Source organism: Mastomys coucha, unplaced genomic scaffold (genome assembly GCF_008632895.1).
Source record: "Mastomys coucha isolate ucsf_1 unplaced genomic scaffold, UCSF_Mcou_1 pScaffold22, whole genome shotgun sequence".
Classification (NCBI taxonomy): domain Eukaryota; kingdom Metazoa; phylum Chordata; class Mammalia; order Rodentia; family Muridae; genus Mastomys; species Mastomys coucha.
The window spans coordinates 244,006,275-244,028,741 of NW_022196905.1; the positions used below are offsets into that span (position 1 = coordinate 244,006,275).

The 22,467-nt window shown below is 48.4% G+C and overlaps 3 protein-coding genes across 4 annotated transcripts in view; 1 reads left to right on the forward strand and 2 right to left on the reverse strand.

The window, feature by feature from the left end:
- The window catches only part of Pskh1 (protein serine kinase H1), a 28,456-nt gene extending 13,254 nt beyond the window's left edge, over positions 1-15,202 (forward strand). The window contains exon 3 of the mRNA XM_031341250.1: positions 12,975-15,202. Coding sequence (XP_031197110.1) covers positions 12,975-13,292 — 318 coding nt within the window. The 3' untranslated portion in view covers positions 13,293-15,202. The remainder of the gene's footprint in view (positions 1-12,974) is intronic.
- A 189-nt stretch (positions 15,203-15,391) lies between these two features.
- On the reverse strand, positions 15,392-18,962 carry Ctrl (chymotrypsin like). 2 transcript variants are annotated; one of them, XM_031341251.1, is made up of 7 exons: positions 18,881-18,962; positions 17,237-17,410; positions 16,576-16,679; positions 16,407-16,486; positions 16,217-16,298; positions 15,901-16,081; positions 15,392-15,826 (listed from the first exon to the last, which is right to left on the reverse strand). In XM_031341251.1, the coding sequence occupies exons 2-7, from the start codon at positions 17,286-17,288 to the stop codon at positions 15,411-15,413; spliced, it is 915 nt and encodes a 304-aa protein (XP_031197111.1). In that variant the 5' UTR covers positions 17,289-17,410; positions 18,881-18,962; the 3' UTR covers positions 15,392-15,410. The 2 variants fall into 2 exon arrangements, with proteins under 2 accessions (XP_031197111.1, XP_031197112.1); XM_031341252.1 differs by having other exon boundaries at positions 15,392-15,609; positions 15,693-15,826; positions 17,237-18,908.
- A 68-nt stretch (positions 18,963-19,030) lies between these two features.
- Psmb10 (proteasome 20S subunit beta 10) lies at positions 19,031-21,725 on the reverse strand. The gene is made up of 8 exons (XM_031341253.1): positions 21,248-21,725; positions 20,986-21,073; positions 20,802-20,899; positions 20,550-20,690; positions 20,185-20,300; positions 20,019-20,077; positions 19,299-19,450; positions 19,031-19,197 (listed from the first exon to the last, which is right to left on the reverse strand). The coding sequence occupies exons 1-8, from the start codon at positions 21,301-21,303 to the stop codon at positions 19,086-19,088; spliced, it is 822 nt and encodes a 273-aa protein (XP_031197113.1). The 5' UTR covers positions 21,304-21,725; the 3' UTR covers positions 19,031-19,085.
- Positions 21,726-22,467: the final 742 nt, after the last annotated feature.

Below are 22,467 nucleotides of genomic sequence, written 5' to 3' on the forward strand. Positions count from 1 at the left end.
GGGTCCCCAGGTCATACATTTCAAAGGTGGCAATGATTTAAGGACAGAAGCCTTCCTCTTCTGTGCAGCTCTGTCACAGGCAGTGGGGAGGGTCACCTTTGCTTTTATGAGAGTGACTCCTTTGCTGTATGGGCTCTGAAGTAAAGAGGCTACTACAGAACCTGATCCATTCCACAGGGAGATCAACACCATGGAAAGCTCATGCTTGGTCTCTTGTCATTTGTATACTTTAAGTGAATGGTTTTGTAATTCAAAAAAATTGACTCTCATACATTTATGGTGGGCTAGTACTAAACAAGAGTGTAGGATGCCACAGGTCAGCCCGCAAGTCCTGTAGAGGCACTCAGAAAGTTCTGTGGTGTGAAGAGAAGGCTCAGGGACTGTTAGGGTATAACTGCAGCTGATACTTTAAATAGAGTATGAATGTCTGAAAGTTGAAAGTCTCTTTAAATTCTGAGCTTTGTATAGTGCCAAGCTGTTGAGGATCCCTCCAGATGACAGAGCAGTATGGAGCTCAACTAGAGGAGGGTGGTAGAGAGAGTATCTGTTTCCCAAGTGGAAAGACTTGAAAAATCTATAAGTATACCCAAGAATTTCTGACTCTGGCAATTGTTGATCAAGCACTTTATCTAATTGGAGCTTGCAGTCTTGCTTAACTGGTTGTTGATATCTGAGCATGGGGAGAATGACAAATGAGTGGAATAGGGAATGGGCTCAGGCTCCTGCTTCTACTGGAATCAAAGACTAGATAGAGCCAGAGATTCTGTGCTCTGCTCTGCTGGAGTCATGGACCATAGTCTGGGCCCTCAGTGTAAGCGTAGGAGCTGGGCATTACCCAGTCTTTGCCTCCACTAACCTCTAGTTGGAATGCATCAGTTCCCAGTTCAGAGTAAATCCCTGGCAGAACCTGGTCATATTTCTCTGCATGCAGGTGCTGGGAATTAAATTCTGGTCCTCTGGAAGAATAGCCAGTGCTCTTAACCACTGAGCCATCTCTCCAGCTCCCCTTAGGCTGTACTTTTAAAGGTACTTTTATGACAATAATAAGTCACTTAAAAATGGTTTGTCTGGGTGTTGCCCTTGGGGGAAGTAGCTTCCTTACTAGATTTTGTTCTCTGTCCTGGAGGCCTGTAATCTACCCCACTCCCCACCCCCACCCGTGTAGCCCTGGCTGTCCTGTCCTGGAACCCATTCTGTAGACCAGGCTGGCCTCAAATTCAGAGTTCTGTCAGCCTACCAGTTATTTTTTTTATCCCACTGGTCACTGCTGACCCATAAGCATATCTGGGAAAAATGTGAGACATGAAAGTCTGTACCAGTTTCCTGAATACCAGGCCCTGTTTGGTACTCTTGTTCCTTGCAGGATTTTTCCATACAGTCTCCTGAGCAGAAGGCTCCTGCAGGAAGTAGACTCAGAAAAGGGAACCCAACTGACTGCACTCCAGGGTAAATAGAACATTATTTGAGAGAATGGAGCAGAAGTGAAAGGCTAAGAGCTTGTTTTGGGGAACATTGTGCTACTAAGGAGATCCCCAGCTTCCAGATAGGACAAATGCAGCAGAAAGTGTTATAGGAGATGGCTAATTAATTGGGTGTTGTTAAAAGAGCTAGCGTGGCTCTTGAGCTTGTTTGAGACAGGTCATGGGTTGATTCTAGGCACTGGTACCACATGGTTAGGAAAGTGGTGCAGGAGGAGCATTGACTTTGAGGGCGGATCTAGAGAGGCTTCTGGACCATCCTCTGTGACCCACAGAGTATGAAAGCGTCTGCCCTCACATACCTGATTGGCCCCTGTGGTAGTAGTGTTCCACAGTTCTGACCTTTGATTCTTGAGTCCAGAGTCCAAGCTCAGGCTGCACCCCACTTGTATGTACTAGGTGCCAGATGTTTGTTTGCTACAGACACTCAGCATAGTAAGGTTTTGCTCAAACTGTTCCACTTATTCTTGGTGTTGACTTTAGAAATTTATCGGCTGTGAAAGGTCTAATTCAAAGGTTGATTTAATTAGAAATAATGTTGACCACTGCCACTGTATAGAGCTTGCCAGATACAAGGTATTGAATTGGGTGTGCTACATCTAGCGTCTCCAGTCTCCATCATTTTATACATGGGGAAAATGAGACTAGTGTGGTTCAGTAGCTTGCCAATGGTTTCACAGCTCAAGGACAGCAGAACTAAGATTGGCTTCAGGGATTATAGTCTGCTCTTCCAACATATGCTTCAGCGTGTTGCTAATGTGTTTCAGTGCTTCCTTGTAATATTGTGTGTGGACACACATTTCCTTGCTGATCTATAAGATCCTAGAGGACACTGTGTGTGCATCTACCCATAAACTTCCTATAGTCCTGTCTTAACCTATCTTAATATTTGCTGGGTTGAACTGGAATATGTGATGACTAGAAGGAACGTTCCTCTGGTTTCTCCTATGGCAAGCATGAGTGGTCACTGGTGATGCCCTGGGAAAGGGCCCACATGCAACTGCTTCCAGGCAGGGTGAAGCAGAGGGCTTAGTGGTTGTGTGCTTAGGAGACTAAGATCAGAGTTGCCTGCAGACACAGACAGAAGATTTCATGGGATGCCAAGAGCAAATCTGCTCTTCACACAGAACTAATACAGGACATTGGAAGAAGAGGAAATGCAGGGGGAGATAATATTGCAAAGAGAAACCTGAAATTTAGTCTGTTTAGAGGTGCTGGAGTAGAAGGCAGTTTGGAAGTGATGGGGGAACATGTTACTGAGGGGCACGGAAGGCTTGTATGAGGGTGCTTGTATGAGGGTGGGAGAAGATGAGACATGGAGCTACTTCCAGAAGTGAACTTCCTGTTATAGGAGACCTTAAGAGGCTAGAGGAGCTGTTTTTGAAGGAGTGAATACAGGATGTGAGTCATCCATCCGTAGGTTCATGCTGAAGTACTGTTGGGTGTTTCACTTGACAAGAAATGTGACAATTGTGGCCTGATGTCATTGCTTTTGTCAAAGGTTCTATTCCTAGAGGCAGTGTGTATGAAAGCCTCTTGGATTGATGACAGAGTGATGGTGCCATTGTGGCTCTGCTGTCTTTTGAATTTGGAAGACTCACTTGCCATCTTCCTCCACTTGGGCATTCTGAGCCAAGGCTGAGCCTGGGGCAGAGGCTCACTCATAAAGCCTTATTCATAAATGCCTCTGAGCAGGTGACAGAGCTGGTGGGAGAAGAAATTACCTTGCTTCTGCCTGGGATCTATGGGATGGTGGGAGGTGGCCTTCCAGGATGGACCTCTGGGCTGCAGGCCTCCCAGCTATCCCCCTGGGGCCAAGAGTTATTGAGGACCAGTGAGTTGGACTAGAAGCTCTGATCACCTTATAGGAAGATGAGTTCCCAAAGTCAGACTTGGCTGGACACCTCTCACCTCACTCTTTCTTCTTTGCTTCTTTTTCTCATAGCTCTTGCACTCAGGGTTATATGATAGTTTCCCCAAATCTCTAGCTGCCTTTACAAGCAGATACAAATCAGTTACATCAGGACTTGGAGAGCTTGGGATGGCAGAATGAATGAAGAGATGAATGTGACTCAATCTTCTAAGTGATCTGGACTACATTGGTCTGTACCTCAGTTTTGGGTACCATGATGTACTAGACATAAATGAACCAGAATGTCACCTTCAGTCAGGCCTTCCTTAACACTTAGCAATGTGTGTCTGATGAACAGTGGCTTCTCAGTGGCTGTAGGCCTGTCCTTGGTTGGAGTCGTCTTTTAGGGGAGATAGGGGCTGTTCTTTCTGGGATGGGACAGGAGTCCGGCTCCAAAGGAAGAAGAGCAGAGCCCCATCCTTGCTATCTCATGGACTGCAGGCTCCCAGACTCTAGTCCTTTAGGCATTTTTCTGTTGTTGCTGCCCTGGTTACACACTCCCCAGGGAGCAGTGTCTTCCCTGTGGTGCTCGAAGCAGCTGCCGTTCCTAACACTGCTGCATTTAGCCCTTCCTATGGAAAGACATTGCTCCAGACACTTGCAGCAGCCTGTCACCTTGGCCATCTCTGCCATTTTCTACTTTCAGGCCGTAGAGGCCCTCCAACAAAAGGGAACAGTGTGGTTATGCTCGGAGTCATTCCCTGTGCACAAGTGGTCCCCTCCCTCTCCTCCTTCCACTCTGATGTCACCTGGATAGTTCCTTCTCGACAAAGGCTCACTTGCTTCCAGGATCCCTAGTTATGGGAGCTGCCAGGCTGTCATCTCTCCTACATTCTGACTTCTTGAGGTCACGCGTGGTCTCAAACCTTCCCTCTGCCTCAACTAAAATAGATGCCAATTCTCTATTGAATGGATGGTTTGGTGACCTACCTGGTCCCCTGTCCCCTACTAACCATACCTCTGCATACTCTCCTTCCCCACCCAGTTTCTCCATCTCACAGGGCCATTTTTCTATCTGCCTGGAATGCCTTGTTTCCTCGGTGTCCCAGTACATGCATGGTGCACTAGATGGGATTCTGGTCCAATAAGGTCCACCTCACTTGAGCAGAAAGCTGAGTTAATGTCATTTATTAGCTTACCATGCTATTCAGTGTTGACTAAGTACTGGCCCTAACTAAAGACTGCTATGCTTAGGGCTCTAGGGACATTGACCTCTGAAGACAGAGACCACATCTACGAATAGCCACTGAGCCTCCATACCACTTCAAAGTTAAAATGGGGGACTGGGAATCTTAGTTGTATCTTAGTTGGTAGAGTGCTTCCCTAGTATACCCAAGGCCCTGGGTTTGATCTTTAGCACTGCATACATCAGGAATTGTGTAGACCTTGAGAGGTGGAAGCAGGAGGATCAGGAGTTCAAGGTGAGTTTGAAGCCAATGTAGGATACATCTAAAAGTTTTTCTTAGATGGGAAGAGGTTGTTTGTTTAAAGAAATAAGGGAAAGAAAGCTAGCTCAGGTTCTGAATATTGCTTGGCTTTGGCAGAATCCTTGACTGGATGTAAAAGAGATAATTTTATAGCATTCATCTGGATCCAGAACCATCTGGGACTGCTCCAAGACATTGTTAAAATACGCAGTGCTTGGTCAACTGGCATAGGTTGCTATCCTCCTGGGCATTTAGTTTATACCCTGTTCTGTCTCTATCTTCTTTCCTGTCTCCCTTCACTTCATGAACTCTTAGAAGGAATATGTGCGGGCACAAGATTGTGTTTTATTGTCATGAGTCATTCTCTCCTTCCCTCACTCTCCCTTCCCCCCTTTTTTGCCCTCTCTATTTTGATGCTCAGAATCGAATTCTGGGCCTTGTACAGTGATAAGCAAGAACTGTATCACTAAGCAACATGCTTACCCCTTTACCCCTATTTAATTAAATTTAGGTTTTAGAAATAAAATTTGAGACATTGGTCTTTATGATGCCAGGCTAATCCAAAGTCCTGGGGCCAGTCATCTGGGTAGCTGAGATCTATCTTTTTTAAAATTCCAATTGTTTCTTGATCTTTAGCCAAAACAGTGGTTCTCAGTGCTGATTCTTCTTTTTCTTTTTTAAGATTTATTTATTTATTTTATGTATATATGAGTTTACTGTCAGTGTCTTCAGACACACCAGAAGAGGGCATTAGATCCAATTACAGATGGTTGTGAGCCACCATGTGGTTGCTGGGAATTGAACTCAGGACTTTTGCAAGAGCAGTCAGTGCTCTTAACCTCTGAGCCATCTCTCCAGCCCCTCAGTGCTGATTCTTTTTTTGTTTTGTTTTGTTTTGTTTTTTTGAGACAGGGTTTCTCTGTATAGCCCTGGCCATCCTGGAACTCACTCTGTAGACTAGGCTGGCCTCGAACTCAGAAATCCACCTGCCTCTGCCTCCCAAGTGCTAGGATTAAAGGCGTGCGCCACCACTGCCCTGCTGATTCTTTTATTTTTATTTTTATTTATTTATTTTTTTTGAGATAGGGTTTCTCTAGGTAGCCCTGGCTGTCCTGGAACTCACTCAGAAATCCACCTACCTTTGCCTCCCAGTGTGCACTACCACCACCACCCAGCTTCAGTGTTGATTCCTAATGCTGTGACCCTTTAGTACAGTTCCTTATATTGTGGTGACCTCCAACCGTAAAATTATTTTGTTGCTACATTGTAACTGTAATTTCACTACTGTTATAAATCACAGTGTAAATGTCTGATATTCAGGATATCTGATATGTGACATCCCTCACCCTCACCTCCTACCCAGAAGGGTTGCGACCCACAGGTTAAGAATCGCTGGACTAAGATCAAATGCAGACTTCAGGACTGGAGATATACCACTTGCCTAAAAAGCTTGAAGCTCTACTTTCTGCTAAATCCGGCTGAAGATGGTCAAGTGGTGGGGTCACTTAAGCCTAGGAGGTTTGAGATGGACCTGGGAAACACATAAAGAGCCATGTCTCAAAACAAAAGCAAAGACCATTGGGGCATGATGGTCCACTCTTAGAATCCCAACACTCGCTTTGCACCTTGCCCCTTTGTTCCCCCTCTCTCCCTATTCCCTTCCTCCCTCTCTCCATGTGGTCATGGCCATCCCCTACTTCTCCACTCTCTCCTTCTCTCTGCCTTTCTCTGCCTCTGCCACCTTCTTAACTTCCCTCCCCATGCCCTAAGTAAACTCTATTCTATACTAAAAAGAAAGAAAGAGAGAAAGAAAGAAAGAATCCCAACACTCACAAAGCTGAGACTAGCCTTAAGAGACCTTGTCTCAACAAACAACTCCTTAAGATCATCTGTTCCCTCTCTTCTTTCTGTCTTCAGACTGTCCTTTCAGATCCTCTTCTGTGTTCCTCAGTCCTTCTCTAGTCACTCAGAAGTCTCAGTGTGGGAGGGATCGGAGGTGCCCACCAGTGTCCAGTTGCTATATTTTGCTATTTTTTTTTAAATCATAACCTTGGGGTAGCTTCGAAGTGTGTTGTCCTTACTGTTACAATGAGAGTTTTGCTCTCCTAAGTGAACCAAAGCTCTATTTCCCAGAATTTCTTCTGTGCCCTTTTCTACTGCTTTCATTCGGGCCCACGTAAGTACAGAAAGGAGGCCTTTGAGGGTGGGAATACTGGGTCTGAAAATATAAAAATACATCTTGAGACAAAGCTAAAGGAAGAACTGAGTCATGGTAGCAAGCCCAGGTTTGTTCCTTCCTCCCCCTGGCTGCTCTATAGAGGAACTACCTTCTTAACACAAAGTCATGGGCTGTGGAAGGAACCTTAGGGGTCAGGTCAGCTAGAATATGCCGTTCTATGCTCCATGCCTTGCATCTAGTCAAGAAGTTAAAAAAGATGGGAAGCATGTTCTTAAAATCCAAAACTCTCAAAATTACGAGAGTCTTAGAATTATGATGTGTTTAGTCTCTCCATGTTGAAAGTGAGGAAGCTGTGAGTTCTCTTAAGTTATACACAGAAGTGGATTTGGTCACCTGGCTTATAGCCTGATACTTTAATCTGTTACCCCAGTGTCCTCTAGAAGAGACTTGGGTCATTTATTCTCTTAGTCTTACTTGAGAGTGGTCAGCCTGCTGCCAGGACACCGCTTCCTTACCCCTGTGCCTCACTCCTCGGCCCCTTTCGGGACTTTCAGGCTCAAAGGGAGACTAGTTTGGAACTGTTCTTGCCATCTTCTCCCACTCAAGTAGAAGGGACAGAGAAAAGGGAGACAAATCCTCCGATCTGGAACAGAATGCCTTTTTATATTGGTGCCTCTCCCTCAAACAATAGTTGGAGCCCACAGAGGAATGACATTGGCTCTGGAGGAAAGTAGGGGATAAAGAGGAGCAATTGGCTAGGGAGGGGTCCCTCCCCACTCCTTGCAGTTGTCCTCTCTGCCAGAAAACAAGGTCTCTGAGGCCTGTGTACTATGGACAAAGGCAGCCAGCTTGATGATGGTCAGACTCAGAATGAAGGTGATTCCCTTCCTCCCTTAGCCTCATCGAGGGCCCAGCTCCACCCACGCAAATATCCAGAGGTTCACAGAGTATGGATTAGCAGCATATATAATCTAAATGTCTGCAGGTCTAAGTGACCTCTTAACATTTCCTGCCACCCCTCACCCTAACCTGCGTTTCAGTCCAGATGCAGGTAGAAACCTCTGGGAGACTAGCCAGCTGCTACTTGGGACCTGTCCTATCTGTCAGCCACCCGAGGCCCACAAATGTCCCTGACTGATCCCAATGACATATACTAAAGTCAGAGTTATGTTCTTCAGCCAGAAAAAGCAGTTTAAACTTTGGAAACTGAAGCACATGACTGTCAAATCATTTTTATTTTTCTCAAATCCAAAATACCTCCTGAACAGTCAGTCATAGCCTGGCAGACATACTTAGCCTCCAGAGAAACAGGGATGGGCTGCAGGTACTGAGCACTTTCCCACTGAGGCCATATGTGGGACTGTGGAAGATGTGAGAGGCTGCTCAGGTGCAGGTCAGCCAAAGCCCCTGCCTCACTGTAAGCTGGATGAGAGCTGCCTCCCTGTGTTCAACTTGCTTGACTTCCAACTGCAGTTTTTCCTAACACTATGCTTAAGTCACAGTGGCTTGGGAAGCACTACCAGCTCTTCAAAGCTGGGGAGTGCTGGGGCCTCCAGAGAGCTGTGCTAGCCCTCAGACAAGTGAGTTCATTGGCATTCTGTACACAGTAGCACGCACACGGTAATTGATAAGGCGCGAGTCTGAGGGAGAAGGAAGGGTGGATCAATCTGGCTTGGTTTAGCACTAACAGGCTGACTGCCTGACAAGCAGCAGGGGTCTGTGCTTGGCGCTCGCCTCTACTGCTCTGGGGATGTAGATGTATACTCTCACTGAGAGGTCTGGTGAGAGGCCTGCCTAAGACTGTATGAGACAGGTTCTAAGCTGCAGGAGTCCGTGGCTTAACTGAGTGAGGACCTGAAGTCAGGAAGCCCCCAGTTCATCCGTGTTCAGGCTTCTAGCTTGTGAATCCAGCTTTACCACTCTGTCATCTTCTGCAGAGAAACTGCTTCTCTTGTACTTGGAGGAAGATATTTGAGCTAGAGTCTCAGGAGGCCTAAACTGGCTTCAAATTGTCTATGAAATACTGGGTGGCTTTGAACTCTTGATCCTCCTGCCTCCACCTACCAAGTATTGTAATCTTTTGTTATCATTATTATTGTTGTTGTTAATTTTTCAAGACAAGGTTTCTCTGTATAGTCCTAGCTATCCTGAAGCTCCTCTGTAGAGCAAGCTGACCTCAAACGCAGAGATTCACTTGCCTCTGCCTCCTGATGCTGTAATTGAAGGTATGTAATACCACACTCAGCTGAAGCGCTGGGATCTAATGTGTGTATCAAATGCCTGACTTAGAACTTGTTCCTCTGTCCAGAATCAAATAAGGGACAGAGTCAGAATCGTGCAGCTGGTGTTTGGAGTCCCCTGGCCTGCCTTGGAGCTGTTCTTCCAAGAAGCCTGGCTGGACAGCAGTATGTTTCTTAGTTACCATTGAAGCCCAGCAGGGTACACAACACAGGTGTTCTGATCCAGTCTGTTCAGCGCTGGGCTTGCCATGTTTATCAGATGCTCTGATAGGCCTGCTGCTTCCATCTTGTAAGTGAGAAGCAGAGGTTTGTGCTCAGGTGGCAGCAGCAGAAGAAATCCATGGGGCTTTCTTTTTAAAAAAAACTTTTTTTTCTATGTAAATGGGTGTGTTTCTTGCCTATGTCAGTGAAGCATGCGCATGCCCACGGAAGCCAGAAAAAGGTGTGAGACCCCCTGGAACTTGAGTTACAGACAATTGTGAGCTGCCATGTGAGTGCTAGGCATCAAACCCAGGTCCTCTGAAGAGTAGCTAGTCCTCTTAACTTCTGAGCTATTCCTCCAGCCCTGCATCGACTCTTCTTGGTGAACCAAAAGCTTTTCAGGCAGTTATCACTCATCCTCCTCAGTCTCAGTACTGGAACCCGAGCTGCACACACCTACAGGTTGCAGGACCTGCTTGTCTGATGGGAGGGCAACTCTTAGTAACACACTGCTCGCGGGCAGCAAGGCTTCTCTAGACCACCATGGCTACATGTACTCAGCCTTGACTTTTTTCTTCCTGAGTGCTAGAATCACTAGGTGCTGGCCTAATGGCAATTGTGGCCCTGTTACATGCCCAATCCTTGATACTTTTAGCTAAGCTCAGTAAAAAGTGAGAATTTCAGCTGGGCAGTGGTGACGCACGCCTTTAATCCCAGCACTTGGGAGGCAGAGGCAGGTGGATTTCTGAGTTCAAGGCCAGCCTGGTCTACAGAGTGAGTTCCAGGACAGCCAGGGCTACACAGAGAAACCCTGTCTCGGAAAAAAAGAAAAAAAAGAAAACAAACAAACAACCCCCCCCCCCAAAAAGGTAAGAATTTCTTTCTAAAAGGCAGGAGAAGACAGTGACTACAAGACAAGCTCCCCACCCTTCCCCAGCAGTCCAGATGAGTCTTCTCTTTGCATCACTTCTATCAAGCAGTTGTCTAGCAAGAGGTCAAGGGAGCCCTCCTAGCAATCAGCAGGTGTGTACGTTTGTTAAATGGCCACATCCGTACGTGGAATGTGGACTCTTGTAACATGTGCCTGAGCACCCTGGAGAGCATTTTAGAGGCTCCCCAAGGTAAAGTGTACCTTGGAGTAGGACAGACAGACTTCAGCTACCAGTAAAGAAAGCAGTGGTGCCCCTGGCAACATAGCAGGGCCTATGTAGCAGAATAGGGAATTATCTAGTTGCCTATTCTAATCATCAGAGCCCTTTCTTGAAGTTCTCTTAGGAGATTCAGAGCCCCAGAGCTTGCCCTCCAGTAAGCCATCTTAAAAATTCACATCACTTAGCCCCACCAGGCTGAGTTGCATTAGACAGCATCCACCCGTACTTAACTCACTTCACGTATACCTATTGAGTACCTCCTACATATGCTGTACCAAGCACTTGGGCTCAGTAATAGACAGAAAGAATTGTAAGCATTAGAGGGCTGGGAAACCATCTAAGGAAATGGCCTTCATCCTAAGAATTTAAGTTCAGCCAGGTAAAGACAAACTAGGGAGGCTGAGACCAGGGGTTGACAGCCACTTGGTGAGTGTCTAAGGCAAGGCAGTGTTGCTTACCTGAAGCAGAACAGGCTTTCAGGAGAGCTCTGTAGGGACAGAACATACTAGAAGGAGGCTTGGACATGGCACTTACAGGATTGTTTGTTTGGTTTGGTTTTTAAAGACAGGGTTTCTCTGTGTAGCCCTAGCTGACCTGGAACTAGCTCTGTAGACCAGTCTGTCCTGGAACTCACACCTACCTCTGACCCTGAATGCTGAGATTAAAGGCATGTATCATGACACTTGGCTAATCACAGGAGCTTTCTGGCTCAAGAGATCATACAAACTGGATAGAGCCTCTAAAAAGAGTTGTTATCTCTATCTGGCCCCAGAAGTCCCTACCTGTCATAGTCAGGATTCTCTAGAGTCACAGAACTCATGGAATGCCTCTCTGTATTGAGGGAATTTATTGTGATGACTCACAGTCTATAGTCCAGCTCCCCAATAATGGGCAGCTGTGAATGGGAAGTCCAGGAATCTAGTAGTTGCTCAGTCCCACAAGGCTAGTTGTTTCAGCTGGTCTTCTGTAGAAGTAGGTTCCAACAGATGTGCTGGCAAGTAAGTGCAAGCAGGCGAAGAAGAGCGAATCTTCCTTCTTCCCATGTCCTTATGTAGGTCTCCAGCAGAAGGTATAGCTCAGATTAAAGGTGTGTACCACCATGCCTGGATCTGGACTTATTTTGTCCCAGGCTGACCTTGAACTCAGAGATTTATTTGCTTTAGTCTTCTGGGATTAAAGACGTGGACTTCCTTGCCTGGGCCTAAGCTTTTCAAAGCCACTATGCCTCAAGATCTCCATGCCAAGATCCAGGTTAGAAACGTGTGTCTTCCAGCCTTAAGATCTGGATCACAGGTGAACCCTCCAATTCTGGATTGTAATTCATTCCAGATGTAGTCAAGTTGACAACCAGGAGTAGCTATTATATTACCCTATTACCAGACTGAAAAATATAGATGCATTAATTGTTATTTTTCTCTTGGTGGCCAGGAGGCTCAGGTTGAGGCAGGGAGTTTCTTGGAAGTTTGAAGGTGAGACCCTCTCAGTAAGGCTAAAATGTTCCCCTCTATTTGGCCTGGTACAGACAGATGGTTGTTGGAACTTAGACATGGTGAGAAAATTTGGATCATTCTCTAAAAATCTAGGTGAGCAGTTAAGAACTGTTCTTACAGAGTACCTAAGTTCAGTTCCCAGTACTCATATAAGAGCTTACAGCTGCCTCTAACTCCAGTTCCATCTGTCCTCCATGGGATGGCACATACTCGTGCACTCAGGTACACACACATATGTTAAAAAAAAAAAAAAAATCTATTGAGTTCTAGGCCAGGCAGGGCTCTATACAAAGAGACCCTGTTTCAAAAAACAAAACAACAGGGCTGGTGAGATGGCTCAGTGGGTAAGAGCACTGACTGCTCTTCCGAAGGTCATGAGTTCAAATCCCAGCAACCTTCTGGTGGTCTGAAGACAGCTACAGTGTACTCATTTACAATAATAATAATGAATAAATCTTTCAAAACAAGACACTCCCCCTCTCTGTGTAGCCTTGGCTGTTCTGGAACTCACTCTATAGACCAGGCTGGCCTCAAACTCAGAAATCCACCTGCCTCTGCCTCTCAAGTGCTGGGATTAAAGGTGTGCGCCACCACAGCCCGGCACAAAACATCTTTAGCCAGGCTTTGGGTATGAAACACTTAAATTTCCTCCCTGAGATAGATGGCAGGTCCTTTTCCTCCTGCCAGGCTCCTCACCAAGCATCAAGCATCACTTACTTGGTAACCTGAGTCAGCATTGAAGGGAAAGGAAGGGAGCTTGAGTACAAGAGGAAAGGTGCTGCCTGTCTAGACAGTGTACAGATGCTGGGTAGATCCAAATTCTGTGGTGTGAGCATCATCCAGATAGGAGGGCAGTGTTGGGTCCTCTCACACTAATGCTTGTCCTTGGTTTCTAGCCCTGGCCTAGTGTATCTAATCTGGCCAAGGACTTCATTGACCGCCTGCTGACCGTGGACCCTGGAGCCCGGATGACTGCGCTGCAGGCCCTGAGACACCCATGGGTAGTAAGCATGGCAGCCTCTTCATCCATGAAGAATCTGCACCGATCCATCTCCCAGAATCTCCTCAAGCGTGCTTCCTCTCGTTGCCAGAGCACCAGATCTTCCCAGTCCACACGTTCCAGCCGCTCCACACGTTCCAACAAGTCACGCCGTGTTCGGGAGCGTGAACTGCGGGAGCTTAACCTGCGCTATCAACAGCAGTATAACGGCTGAGCCACCAGCTATGACATGGATATACTATTGTCTCATCTGGACACTTTCTGCCATGTCATCTGGGCCTAATACCTTCTCTATAGCTAAACCTCATGCCCAGCAGTATGTAGAGCATGTCTGGACCCAGCTCCTCTGTAGATATTTAGTAGCCCCTACCTCCTATCATGGGCCTGGGCCTGTTATGGTAGAATGATGGCCCAGGGCCACGTGAACTGGGAGCCTGGTAGGCAGCTGCTCTGTTTGAGTTGGAAAAGGGTGCAGGACTGAGTCTCCACTGATTTCCTTCATTTTTGCCACTTTCTTGGACCAAGGGAGGCTGCTGTGTTGGGTAGAAAGTGTCCTGTGGCTCAGGACTCTCAATCCATTACTTTTATAACCTTCAACCCTCCACAAAGCATTGGTGTAGCTCCTACATTCTCTGCCACGCTAACCCTCAACATTACACTCCAGTGGGAGGTCTGGCTTGTGCCATAGCTAAATTGCCTCATTAGTCCTTTAGCTACAGTTAGTTTTGAGCAACTTTGAGCAGCCAAGATCTATCTTTCTTCATGGTGCCATTGGGGACCCCTTCTAGTCCCCAGACTTGCCAGGACCTCTGGCTATAGAGACTGTGGCATGGACCTTAACCTCAGGCTCCAACCTCTCTCTGAGAGGGATCCTGTCTATCACCCTCAGTGCCTTTGCAGAGCCCACTGTTGCCTGTCTCTCCTCCTTGGATGCCATTTCATTCCCCAGCTGCCTCCTTCCCAACAGTGAGGGGTTAGAGGGAGCTCCACTGCTGCTACCTGGAGGATGGATGTGCCTGAAGAAGTCCTCCATTTCATCATCAACCTTTGTTCTGTCCTTTGGTGTATTGCCCTTTGCTGCTTCCTTCTGGAGCTGCCAGGCCCTCCTTTGTAGCTCCATTGCGCCACCTAGTGTCTGGTCTGGGTATAGGTGGCCGGGGGGTGGTGGTGGTGATGACGGGTGCACAACCTTGCAAACCCACAGCCCTCCAAATGGAAGAGGAAAGAAAGGAGTTGCTGAGTAGGGGAGAGTCCTGGGCTGCTCAAGTTCCCTTCTGCTCAGTTTCTCCAACCTCACCCTGGAACTTAGCCATACTGTGTTACCTGCCTCTGAACCCTGGGTGCCTTGGGTGCTGACTTTGCTGTAAGGGCTGGCCTTGCCCTGTCTGCCCTGTGCCCATTTCTTTTCATAGCATTAACTTTCCAGGCTGGCCCCACTGAGTCTCAGGCTGGAGGGAGCCCTTCTGGGAGGTTGGGTAGGGTTGCAGGGGCTGCTTTCCCAGAGGACTGAGCCACAACAGTCCCTATAGCTGTCTTGGTTTCACCTGCTACTACCACATTAGGCTGGAATACAACCTCCCTCCCTCTGTAGCTGCTTTCAGTGGGTAAGAAGGGGCCAGACAGAGCCTAGCTTGGGCCTTGGCTAGATTCTGCCTGTCAGCAGGAAGAGTCTAGCTCCACTCAGCTCCTCTCAGGAGGCAGCCTTGGGCGAAGCACTCTTTTCTACATATGCCACCTCCACTGGGAAACCAAACCAAAGAGACCACTCTGTGTCAAGTCAACTGTGCCTTATATGTGCTCTCTTCACACGCCCCTCCCCCTGTGGAGGCTGTGGAGAGAAGCCTTGCAGCCTCAGAGCCCCCCACCAACCAGTTCCCCAGGAATCTCTGGGGATGTGAACCACTGGGGGTTTATTTTCTCTTTTGCCCAAAGTAGGTCTGGTCGTGAGGATAGGACAGAGGGAGTTTAGTGTCGGGTCTTTGATTGGTCCACCAGGCCTTCATGCCATGGACCACGGATGGAGAATGTGTAGTTATTTATTTCGTGTACTCTGTAAATGTGTCTTCTGTATCCAATAAACAGGCTGCCTGCCCTCCTTTGGGGAAGGCCACCATTTTTTCTGACCATGCTGACTGTGCCATGGGATTAGTGGATCGTTCAAAAGGAGGAGTAAGGGCCGCCGTCTGGGATGATTAGTGTAGGAAGATCCTGGCTCCTCAGTGCTATACTAGAGACAAAGTCCAAGTCAAGGGTAGAACCCTCAAGAGCCTCCTCTTCCCACTAATCCAGGATGAAAGATGAGGGTCCACAAGAGACACTGAGGCTGGTGTGTTTATTGGATTGAGGTGGGGAAAGGATCTGTGGACAGTTTAGTTGTAGGCCATGACTTGGTTGATCCAGGTGTTGAACTTGCTGACCCGAGTGTACATGGCCGGTGCTTGTACATTGCAGTTCTCAGTGCCCCAGGAGACAATCCCAATAAGCACCCAGGTGTTTCCCTTCTGGCAGACAAGAGGGCCTCCTGAGTCACCCTGGAAGGGAAGGGAAGGGGAGTCGTCAGTATGGCAGTTTGGGGAAGTGTACCACGGGACAGTGCCAAGGACAGGGAGCTTACCTGACACGAGGAGGCGCCTGAGCCACCTGCACATATCATGGAATCAGTAATGCGCGAACCCCAATACTGCCGACACTGATTCACAGTGACCAGGGGTAGGACTACTTGCTGCAGGCGTGCTGGTGTCACATTGCCTGTGGGCCAGGAGAGGTGGTCAGGCTGGCCAGGGATGCTCTTCTGGTCTCCCCTCACTGACCCAAGTTCTTACCCACACCACTGATTCGGCCCCAGCCAGTGGTGACGCAGGTGAGGCCCGCAGGCAGTGCCTCGTTTGAGGAAGCCAGGCAGACGGGTGAGACTTGTGCTGTGTACCGTGCTGGCGAGGCAAGCTTCAGGAGAGTCACGTCATTGTTCATAGTGTTGGGGTTCCAGTTAGGGTGTGTGATGGCCTGTGGAGCCAGTGAAGAGCCATGTAAAGCTGGAGTGGGCACAGGCACCAAGGTCGGAGCATGCCTGGACTTCTGTGTCTAAGGCAGGACCCCTGCAGTCCATTTTCCCTTTCTACCTGTGCAGACAGTACTTACCTTTGTGATGGAGAGCACCTGCACAGGTTCAGCATTGGAAGATCGGTCATACTCTCCCAAAATGACAAAGTGGCGTCCAGGCCTGCAAAGATAATGGGAGTGGGTAGCTGCCGAGTGGTTTCAGAGCGGGCATCCAAGGGAGGGAAAGTGGGAAGAGATGGATTGGGCAAGGCAAGTGGAATACACTCACGTGACTTTGCAGTGGGCAGCCGTGACCACCCAGTTCGGGCTGATGAGAGAGCCACCACAGAAGTGGAAGCCAGTGTTATCCTAGGGTCAAAGGTCAGATACATGAGTGGGCTTAAGTTACCCATAGGCCTAAAGCACCCAGGATCCTGCCCCACCCCTAGGGTGCCTACCTGTAGAGACACTTGCCAGGGCCAGGAGCCTGGCACTGCATTCTCCCCGTTGACAATCCTCTGGTTGTAGCTCAGTGCAGGTGTGATGGCAGGAACACCACAGCCTGAACATAGGGTTGGTGAGGATCCAGTCCCAGCCTACCCCTCCCTACCGTCTTCTTCAAGGTGCCCCCAAACTATAGCTCCATAGGGGTCCAAGAGGATTCCTCTCTAGCCCTTCCCTTGAGTACTTTTTAGGCATACACAGCCATCTTGGTTACCCCACCCTACCAGCCTTCATGTCCTGTGCATGCTATCACATCTACCAACCGAATCCTGATGTTCTTTAGGCCACTCTTCTCTCTAATTCCTGGCATCCTTGCCTGCCCTCTATCTTTCTAGACCTGAGCAGTCTACCACGCAGCTAGAAGGCTTTGTTAGTCTATAAACATCTTTTATGTTTTCCTGAGCCTTCTCAGGTCTGGCTCAGGCTCCGGCTCCTGCCTCATTTGTGAGACTAGCCCCTGATTCTTCCCTTACTCCCAATCCTGAAGGTTCCTTCCTTTGCTTACACTGTCCGTTCCTTTCTAGTCAGGCTGGCTCCTTGTATGGGCCCCTGAACAGGAGCTGGGAGCTAAGTTGTGCTAGGCTGTTCAGTCAAGGTGGGTCCCAGCCTACTTACCCCAGGAGGAGCCAAGGAGGACCAGGCTAAGGGTTAGGCTGAGCAGTAGCATTGTGAAAACTAAGGAATGATGTTACGATGGCCTGGCTTTATTTATGGGTATCCTTGTCCTTGGGCAGAAGTCTTGGGCCTGAGACTAGGCCAGCTGTGTGGTCTTGGCATAACCCACACCTGCTTTTAGGAGAGGATTTCTCAGGCCAAAGTCCTTGGAATTATCAAGTACCCAGGTGTGAAGTTCTCACCTCCACCTTCCCAAGCCTTGGCTTCCTATTGACTTTCTGAATCACCTCCTACTCCAAGTGTTGACCACTGAGTACCAAGGACATACAGCTGAACTAGGTCTAAAGTGTCAACCTGGTTAGTGGTTGGGACCTATGAAATTTCCCAGGGCTATCAGGAATACTAGACTTCCAGAGAAGCCTGTTCAGAACATAGTGTTATAACTGGTGGAGGGAATGGCCAGATGTGGCCAGCCTCTGCCAGGAAGGCCAGGGATGGAGGTTCTAGCAGGTTGTGAATCCTAACAGACATCATCTTGGATTTCTCATCAGTATGGAAGAGGAGTCAGAGGTTTGCCCACAGAGGCCATTCTCTTACCAGCACAAGGCAACTTCATGCATCTGGCTCTTGAGACCTATGTTACTGGTAAGTATTAGCTCTCAGTGACAGAGACGCTGCTGGGTTGAAGTTGGTAGTAGAAATTTGTTTCTAGACCTCAGATTGCCATAGGTGAGATCTGTGCACAGCACATTTGTTACTGCGCTCCAGGCTGAGCTCAATAACAAATGGAGAACGGATAGAGAAAAGGTACTTCTGTATGCAGAGTTGCAAAAGTGAGTTGGCTTGAATTTTCCTAGGGTATCAAAGGCTTTGACAGGCTCAAGAATACCTCAGTCTAAAATGTGAAACAGGTGAATGGGTAAATAAAGGACACAAGATCAGATATGACAAAATATGAATTATAAAGGCTGGTGGACATATGAATGTTTACTAAACAAGTCCTTTAGCTTTACTATCATATATATTATTTTACTATTATATGTAATTTTTCATAATTAAAGTCTTAGAGGAGGAACACACAACTAGGGGCCAAGGGTGTGTCCAGCCTGGAGAAGAACCTCTCTAGAGAACGTGCCGTATGGGTTCTGAAGCCCCAGTGGAGCTTAGCTACTCTGAGGGCAGGATGTTCCTCCCAGCACTCAGTGAAGAAACCTTGTTATGAAACATTAGCAAAGGACTCATTAGCTATGTCATCTTTCCCAATGAGTCCATGACCCCTTTCAGCCCAGAGAACAGAGTCGCTCTCCCTCCTCACAGTCCCACGTGTGCAGACAAAGCCCAGCTTTTCACAAGCTCGCACATGCTCGGTCATCTGAGGGCTGTCATAGTAGAGGAACTGTAGGTGGTGAAGGATGCTTGGTGAGAACTTGCCCTTAAGAGTCAGGAAGTAGTTGCTCTATCAGCATTTTAGCCTCCTTAAGGACTCGGGGTAGCTGGCGGTGGTTACTGATAAGACAGGGAAAGGCTAATAGTGGGGGTTGTCCATCGGGGGCTTCCAAGACAGGGTATTGGTGGGTTAAGATTCTACCATATGGAACTATGGTTTGGGGATGACAGGATATAGCTTTCCATCCCAAAGCTTACAGTGCTGGGATTCTGCATGGATAGATCCCTGAGGTGATGATGAAGAGACCCTCAGGCTAGGAACTGGGTCTGTTGTACTCCTTAGCCACAAAGCTCAAAGAGCTGCTTGGCCCATTCCTCTCAAGAAAGCCACAGTCTTCTGTTTAAGTGTTTGTGTTTCCCGGATTTATTCACCCTTGTTCCAAACTCTACATCTTAGGCTTCTTTATTCCACCTCCATGGCCTGCACAGTTTCCTCCAGAAGTTCCAGGGACAGGGGTCTCACTTCCTGGGTCAGGACAGGTGTGGTTCCAGGAGCAAAGTAGTAACCACCAGCTCTAGAAGGGAGGAGGGCCAGCCTTTTAGAATGCAGCCTGTCCCGTTCTGGCAAGGACACAGACACACACAGACACACAGCCCTCCCTTCCCCTGCTCCTACCTCTGCACAGGCTCTGTGGGTGTACTCAATGCTCTCAGCATCTTGGCACCCCCTGCAGTGATCACACAGGCATCCACACAGCCTCCAGAGCCCAGGTCACTCAGGATCCCTGCTGTGATGGCTTCTACCAACAGCTCTTGTGCAGCCTCCAGCTGTGGTCATGGGAATGTGGTTAGAAGGATCTAGTGTGACCTCACTCTAACCTGGGGACTCTCTTAATCTTGAAATCTAGACAATTTCCTATTTATGTAAGTTCAACCTCCTTTCTCTCCATCCATTCGAAATTCCAGTTCCTTGGTTTCTGACTCCCTCTCCCCCAAAACTGTGTGTCCTCCACTCACTGTCTTCTGTACAAACTTCTCAATGTCTCTTACACTTTTATCAGTCTTCCCACACACTCTGTCACGAGTTTCTCTCTGGGCCCAAGTTATCTCTGAAGCACATAGTCACCTACTTCTATCCCACTCCCAAGTCCAGATCTCAAACCTCATCCAGAATCCCACTGGGCTTTACCTCTTCTTTCAGTAATGATCCATTGTGAGCTTCCGCTTCTCTCTGGTCTAAGCTTGGTTACTGACTGGCCCTCACTTCTTCAACTTTACTCAGTCCCTACTCAGTAGTCACCTTCACACCTACAAGCCTTCCTTGTTTCTATACTTGGCCAGGGTTTTTCGGCACTCCCCGCCAGTGAGCATGAAGTAATGGGCAGAAGTCGCTCACCGTCATGTTTGGCTGGAACCGGTCCTCCAACAGTGCCACGGCTGCATCCTGACCAGAGCCTGCAGGTGGGAAGGGGCATCTGAAGTCAGTTGTAGCCGCTGAGGTACAAAGCTTGATGGTAGGGTTACAGAAGCAGGATTCGTGTGAAAAGGGTGGAAGCGCTCACCAAGGGCAGTAAAGGGCAGACGGCTGTAGGAACCGTGTGGGTGCACACTGTAGAGCTGCGGTCCGTTCAGATCAACCCCGCCCACAATCAATGATGCTCCCACGTGGCCTTGGTACCTGTGGAGGAGTGGGCAAGCCAGGCCCCGCCCATTAAACTGCTTTTTTTTTTTTTTTTCCCTGAGTCCCACCCCTTCCTTTGGCCTGGCGTCCTACAATTGACGTTGCCTCTTCCGGAATCTAGCTTGGTCTGTCTTCTTCCGGTCTCCCTGCTGGTCGCAGTCCCGATTTTTTTCTGTCCCACCTCCTGTCAACTCCACCAACTTGCAGATACCCCCTCTAGGGGTCAGCTTAGCCCCAATTCCTCACCGGAAGAGCGTCTGGCGCAGGATACGGGTGACTGTGGCCACCCGAGGCTCACGGCCGGTGGACAGCGCATGTAGTTCCATTTTGGAAGCCGCCATCCGCGTAGTCATCTCAGTGTCCGCAGCTACTCCAGCCCCACCACAGCTAAGGGAAAAAGGGATGATGGATGTGGACAGGGACGTGCAGGCACAAAGTGGGGCGTGAGCGACAGTGCAGCTTATGTTTGGATATGGGACTGGCCCGGGGCATACTGACTAGATTTTAGGGGCGATGAAGTGGATCTTCTCGCAGCTTTTGTCCGCCACAACCGAATCGTTAGTAGCCCTCGTGTCTGCACCCAGAATGACTCCATCCTGCAGAGGAGGAGCTCGGCCTTAATACCCGCCTGATCTCCGCAGTGGCTGCCCTTCCAGCCCTCCAGCCCTATCATCCCGCTTACTCGGAACACAAGCCCCGCGATGGTAGTCCCGGTCTTGCGTGCACGAGGGACTCGAAGTCCCGGAAGGACGTGTTCCAAGGACGCATTCCTGGAAACATTGGGGTGACTCGCGTTTCAGTTCTGCATCTAGGGAGGGTCCTTGAGCCGGTCCCCAAACCCATCTCTACTTTCCTCATCTGGCTTAAGCCCCTACTTGGTCACTCAACCTAGGGTTCCCCAACTCCACCAATAAAACAAGGCTAGAACTCCACTCCCCCTTCACCTCTGGCAGTTCTCGAAAGAGAAGCCTCCTCTGTGTTCCACTGCCTGCTTCAGCATCTCGGGGCAGGAAGGCCAACTGAGATGCGGGGGTCTCGAAGAGTGGATCAGCCAGGGGGAGCAGAGGCGTCTGTCTGTCGTGGCTTCTGTGGGGCTTTTCGGGACGCTTCGTACTTTCGCTTTCACACACCCCCCTCCCCGCCCTAGTTCAGAGGCTGCTGGCTGCTTTGTGCATCTTCTCTTTCACTTTCGCCTTTGCTGCTAGACCTAGGTAGCTTGAGGAAGGGGATATTGTACTCCCAGGCCTTCCACCATATGCCTTAGTTCCTCTATTCCCATCTCATCTGACACACACACCCCCACCCGCACCCCTGCCCCATCCCCCAGCATTGTAAGTACATACATATATTCAGGTAAAACACTCACACACATAACTCCTTAAAAATAATAAAAATGAAGCCTTTGTAGGCTTAATTATGTGTATGAATGAATGTGGTACATGCATGCCAGGTGCCCACCAAGGTCAGAAGAGGGCATCAGATTCCTTGGAACTGAAGTTACAGAGGAGCCACTATATGGGCATTGGGAACCAAACTCAGGTCTTCTCCAAGTGCAAGAAATGCTCTTAACTTCTGAGCTCTCAATCTCTCTCTAGAGTCCCAAATTAAACCTTCTTTAGATGAACTGTTATTCCTTCAGATCCTAAACTTTTTAGGGAATGGGTGTGGGTGGGGGGGTGGGTTGAGAAACGGTTTTTCTGTGTAGTTCAGTGTAGCCCTGTCTGTCCTGGAACAAGCTCTGTAGACAAGGTTAGCCTGGGTGAAGAGATTAAAGGCATGTGTACCACCTGGCCCTAACTTTTTAATTTTTTATGACTTATTTTTATGTGCGTTGGTGTTTGTTTGCCTGCATGTCTGTGTGAGGGTGTCAGATCCCCTAAAACTGGAATGGCCATGTGGTGCTGGTAATTGAACCAGGGTCCTCTAGAAAAACAGTTTCTTTCAACAGATGCTGAGCCATCATCTCTTCAGCCCCTTTTATTTTTAATGCTGGTTATGGAACCCAAGCTCTTACATTAACAATCCCCAGCCACCATATTTTAAATTCTATTTATGTTTGTGTTTTTGAGACAGGATCTCTGTAGCCTTGGCTGTCCTAGAACTGTATGTATCAGGGTGGCCTACACAGAGATTCACTTGCCTCTGCCTCCCAAGTGTTGAGTTA

Bases quoted from the DNA above. Each gene is read 5' to 3' on its own strand.
- Ctrl (XM_031341251.1), bottom strand. From the start codon at position 17,288: ATGCTACTGCTCAGCCTAACCCTTAGCCTGGTCCTCCTTGGCTCCTCC. The intron at 16,680-17,236 runs GTAAGTAGGCTG...CCCTATGTTCAG, and splicing joins CCTCCTTGGCTCCTCCTGGG to GCTGTGGTGTTCCTGCCATC. The intron at 16,082-16,216 runs GTAAGTACTGTC...CTGGCTCCACAG, and splicing joins AGGTGCTCTCCATCACAAAG to GCCATCACACACCCTAACTG.
- Psmb10 (XM_031341253.1), bottom strand. From the start codon at position 21,303: ATGCTGAAGCAGGCAGTGGAACACAGAGGAGGCTTCTCTTTCGAGAAC. The intron at 20,900-20,985 runs GTAAGCGGGATG...CCTCCTCTGCAG, and splicing joins TCGCGGGGCTTGTGTTCCGA to GATGGAGTCATTCTGGGTGC. The intron at 20,301-20,549 runs GTGAGGAATTGG...ACTCCTCCACAG, and splicing joins CTGCGCCAGACGCTCTTCCG to GTACCAAGGCCACGTGGGAG.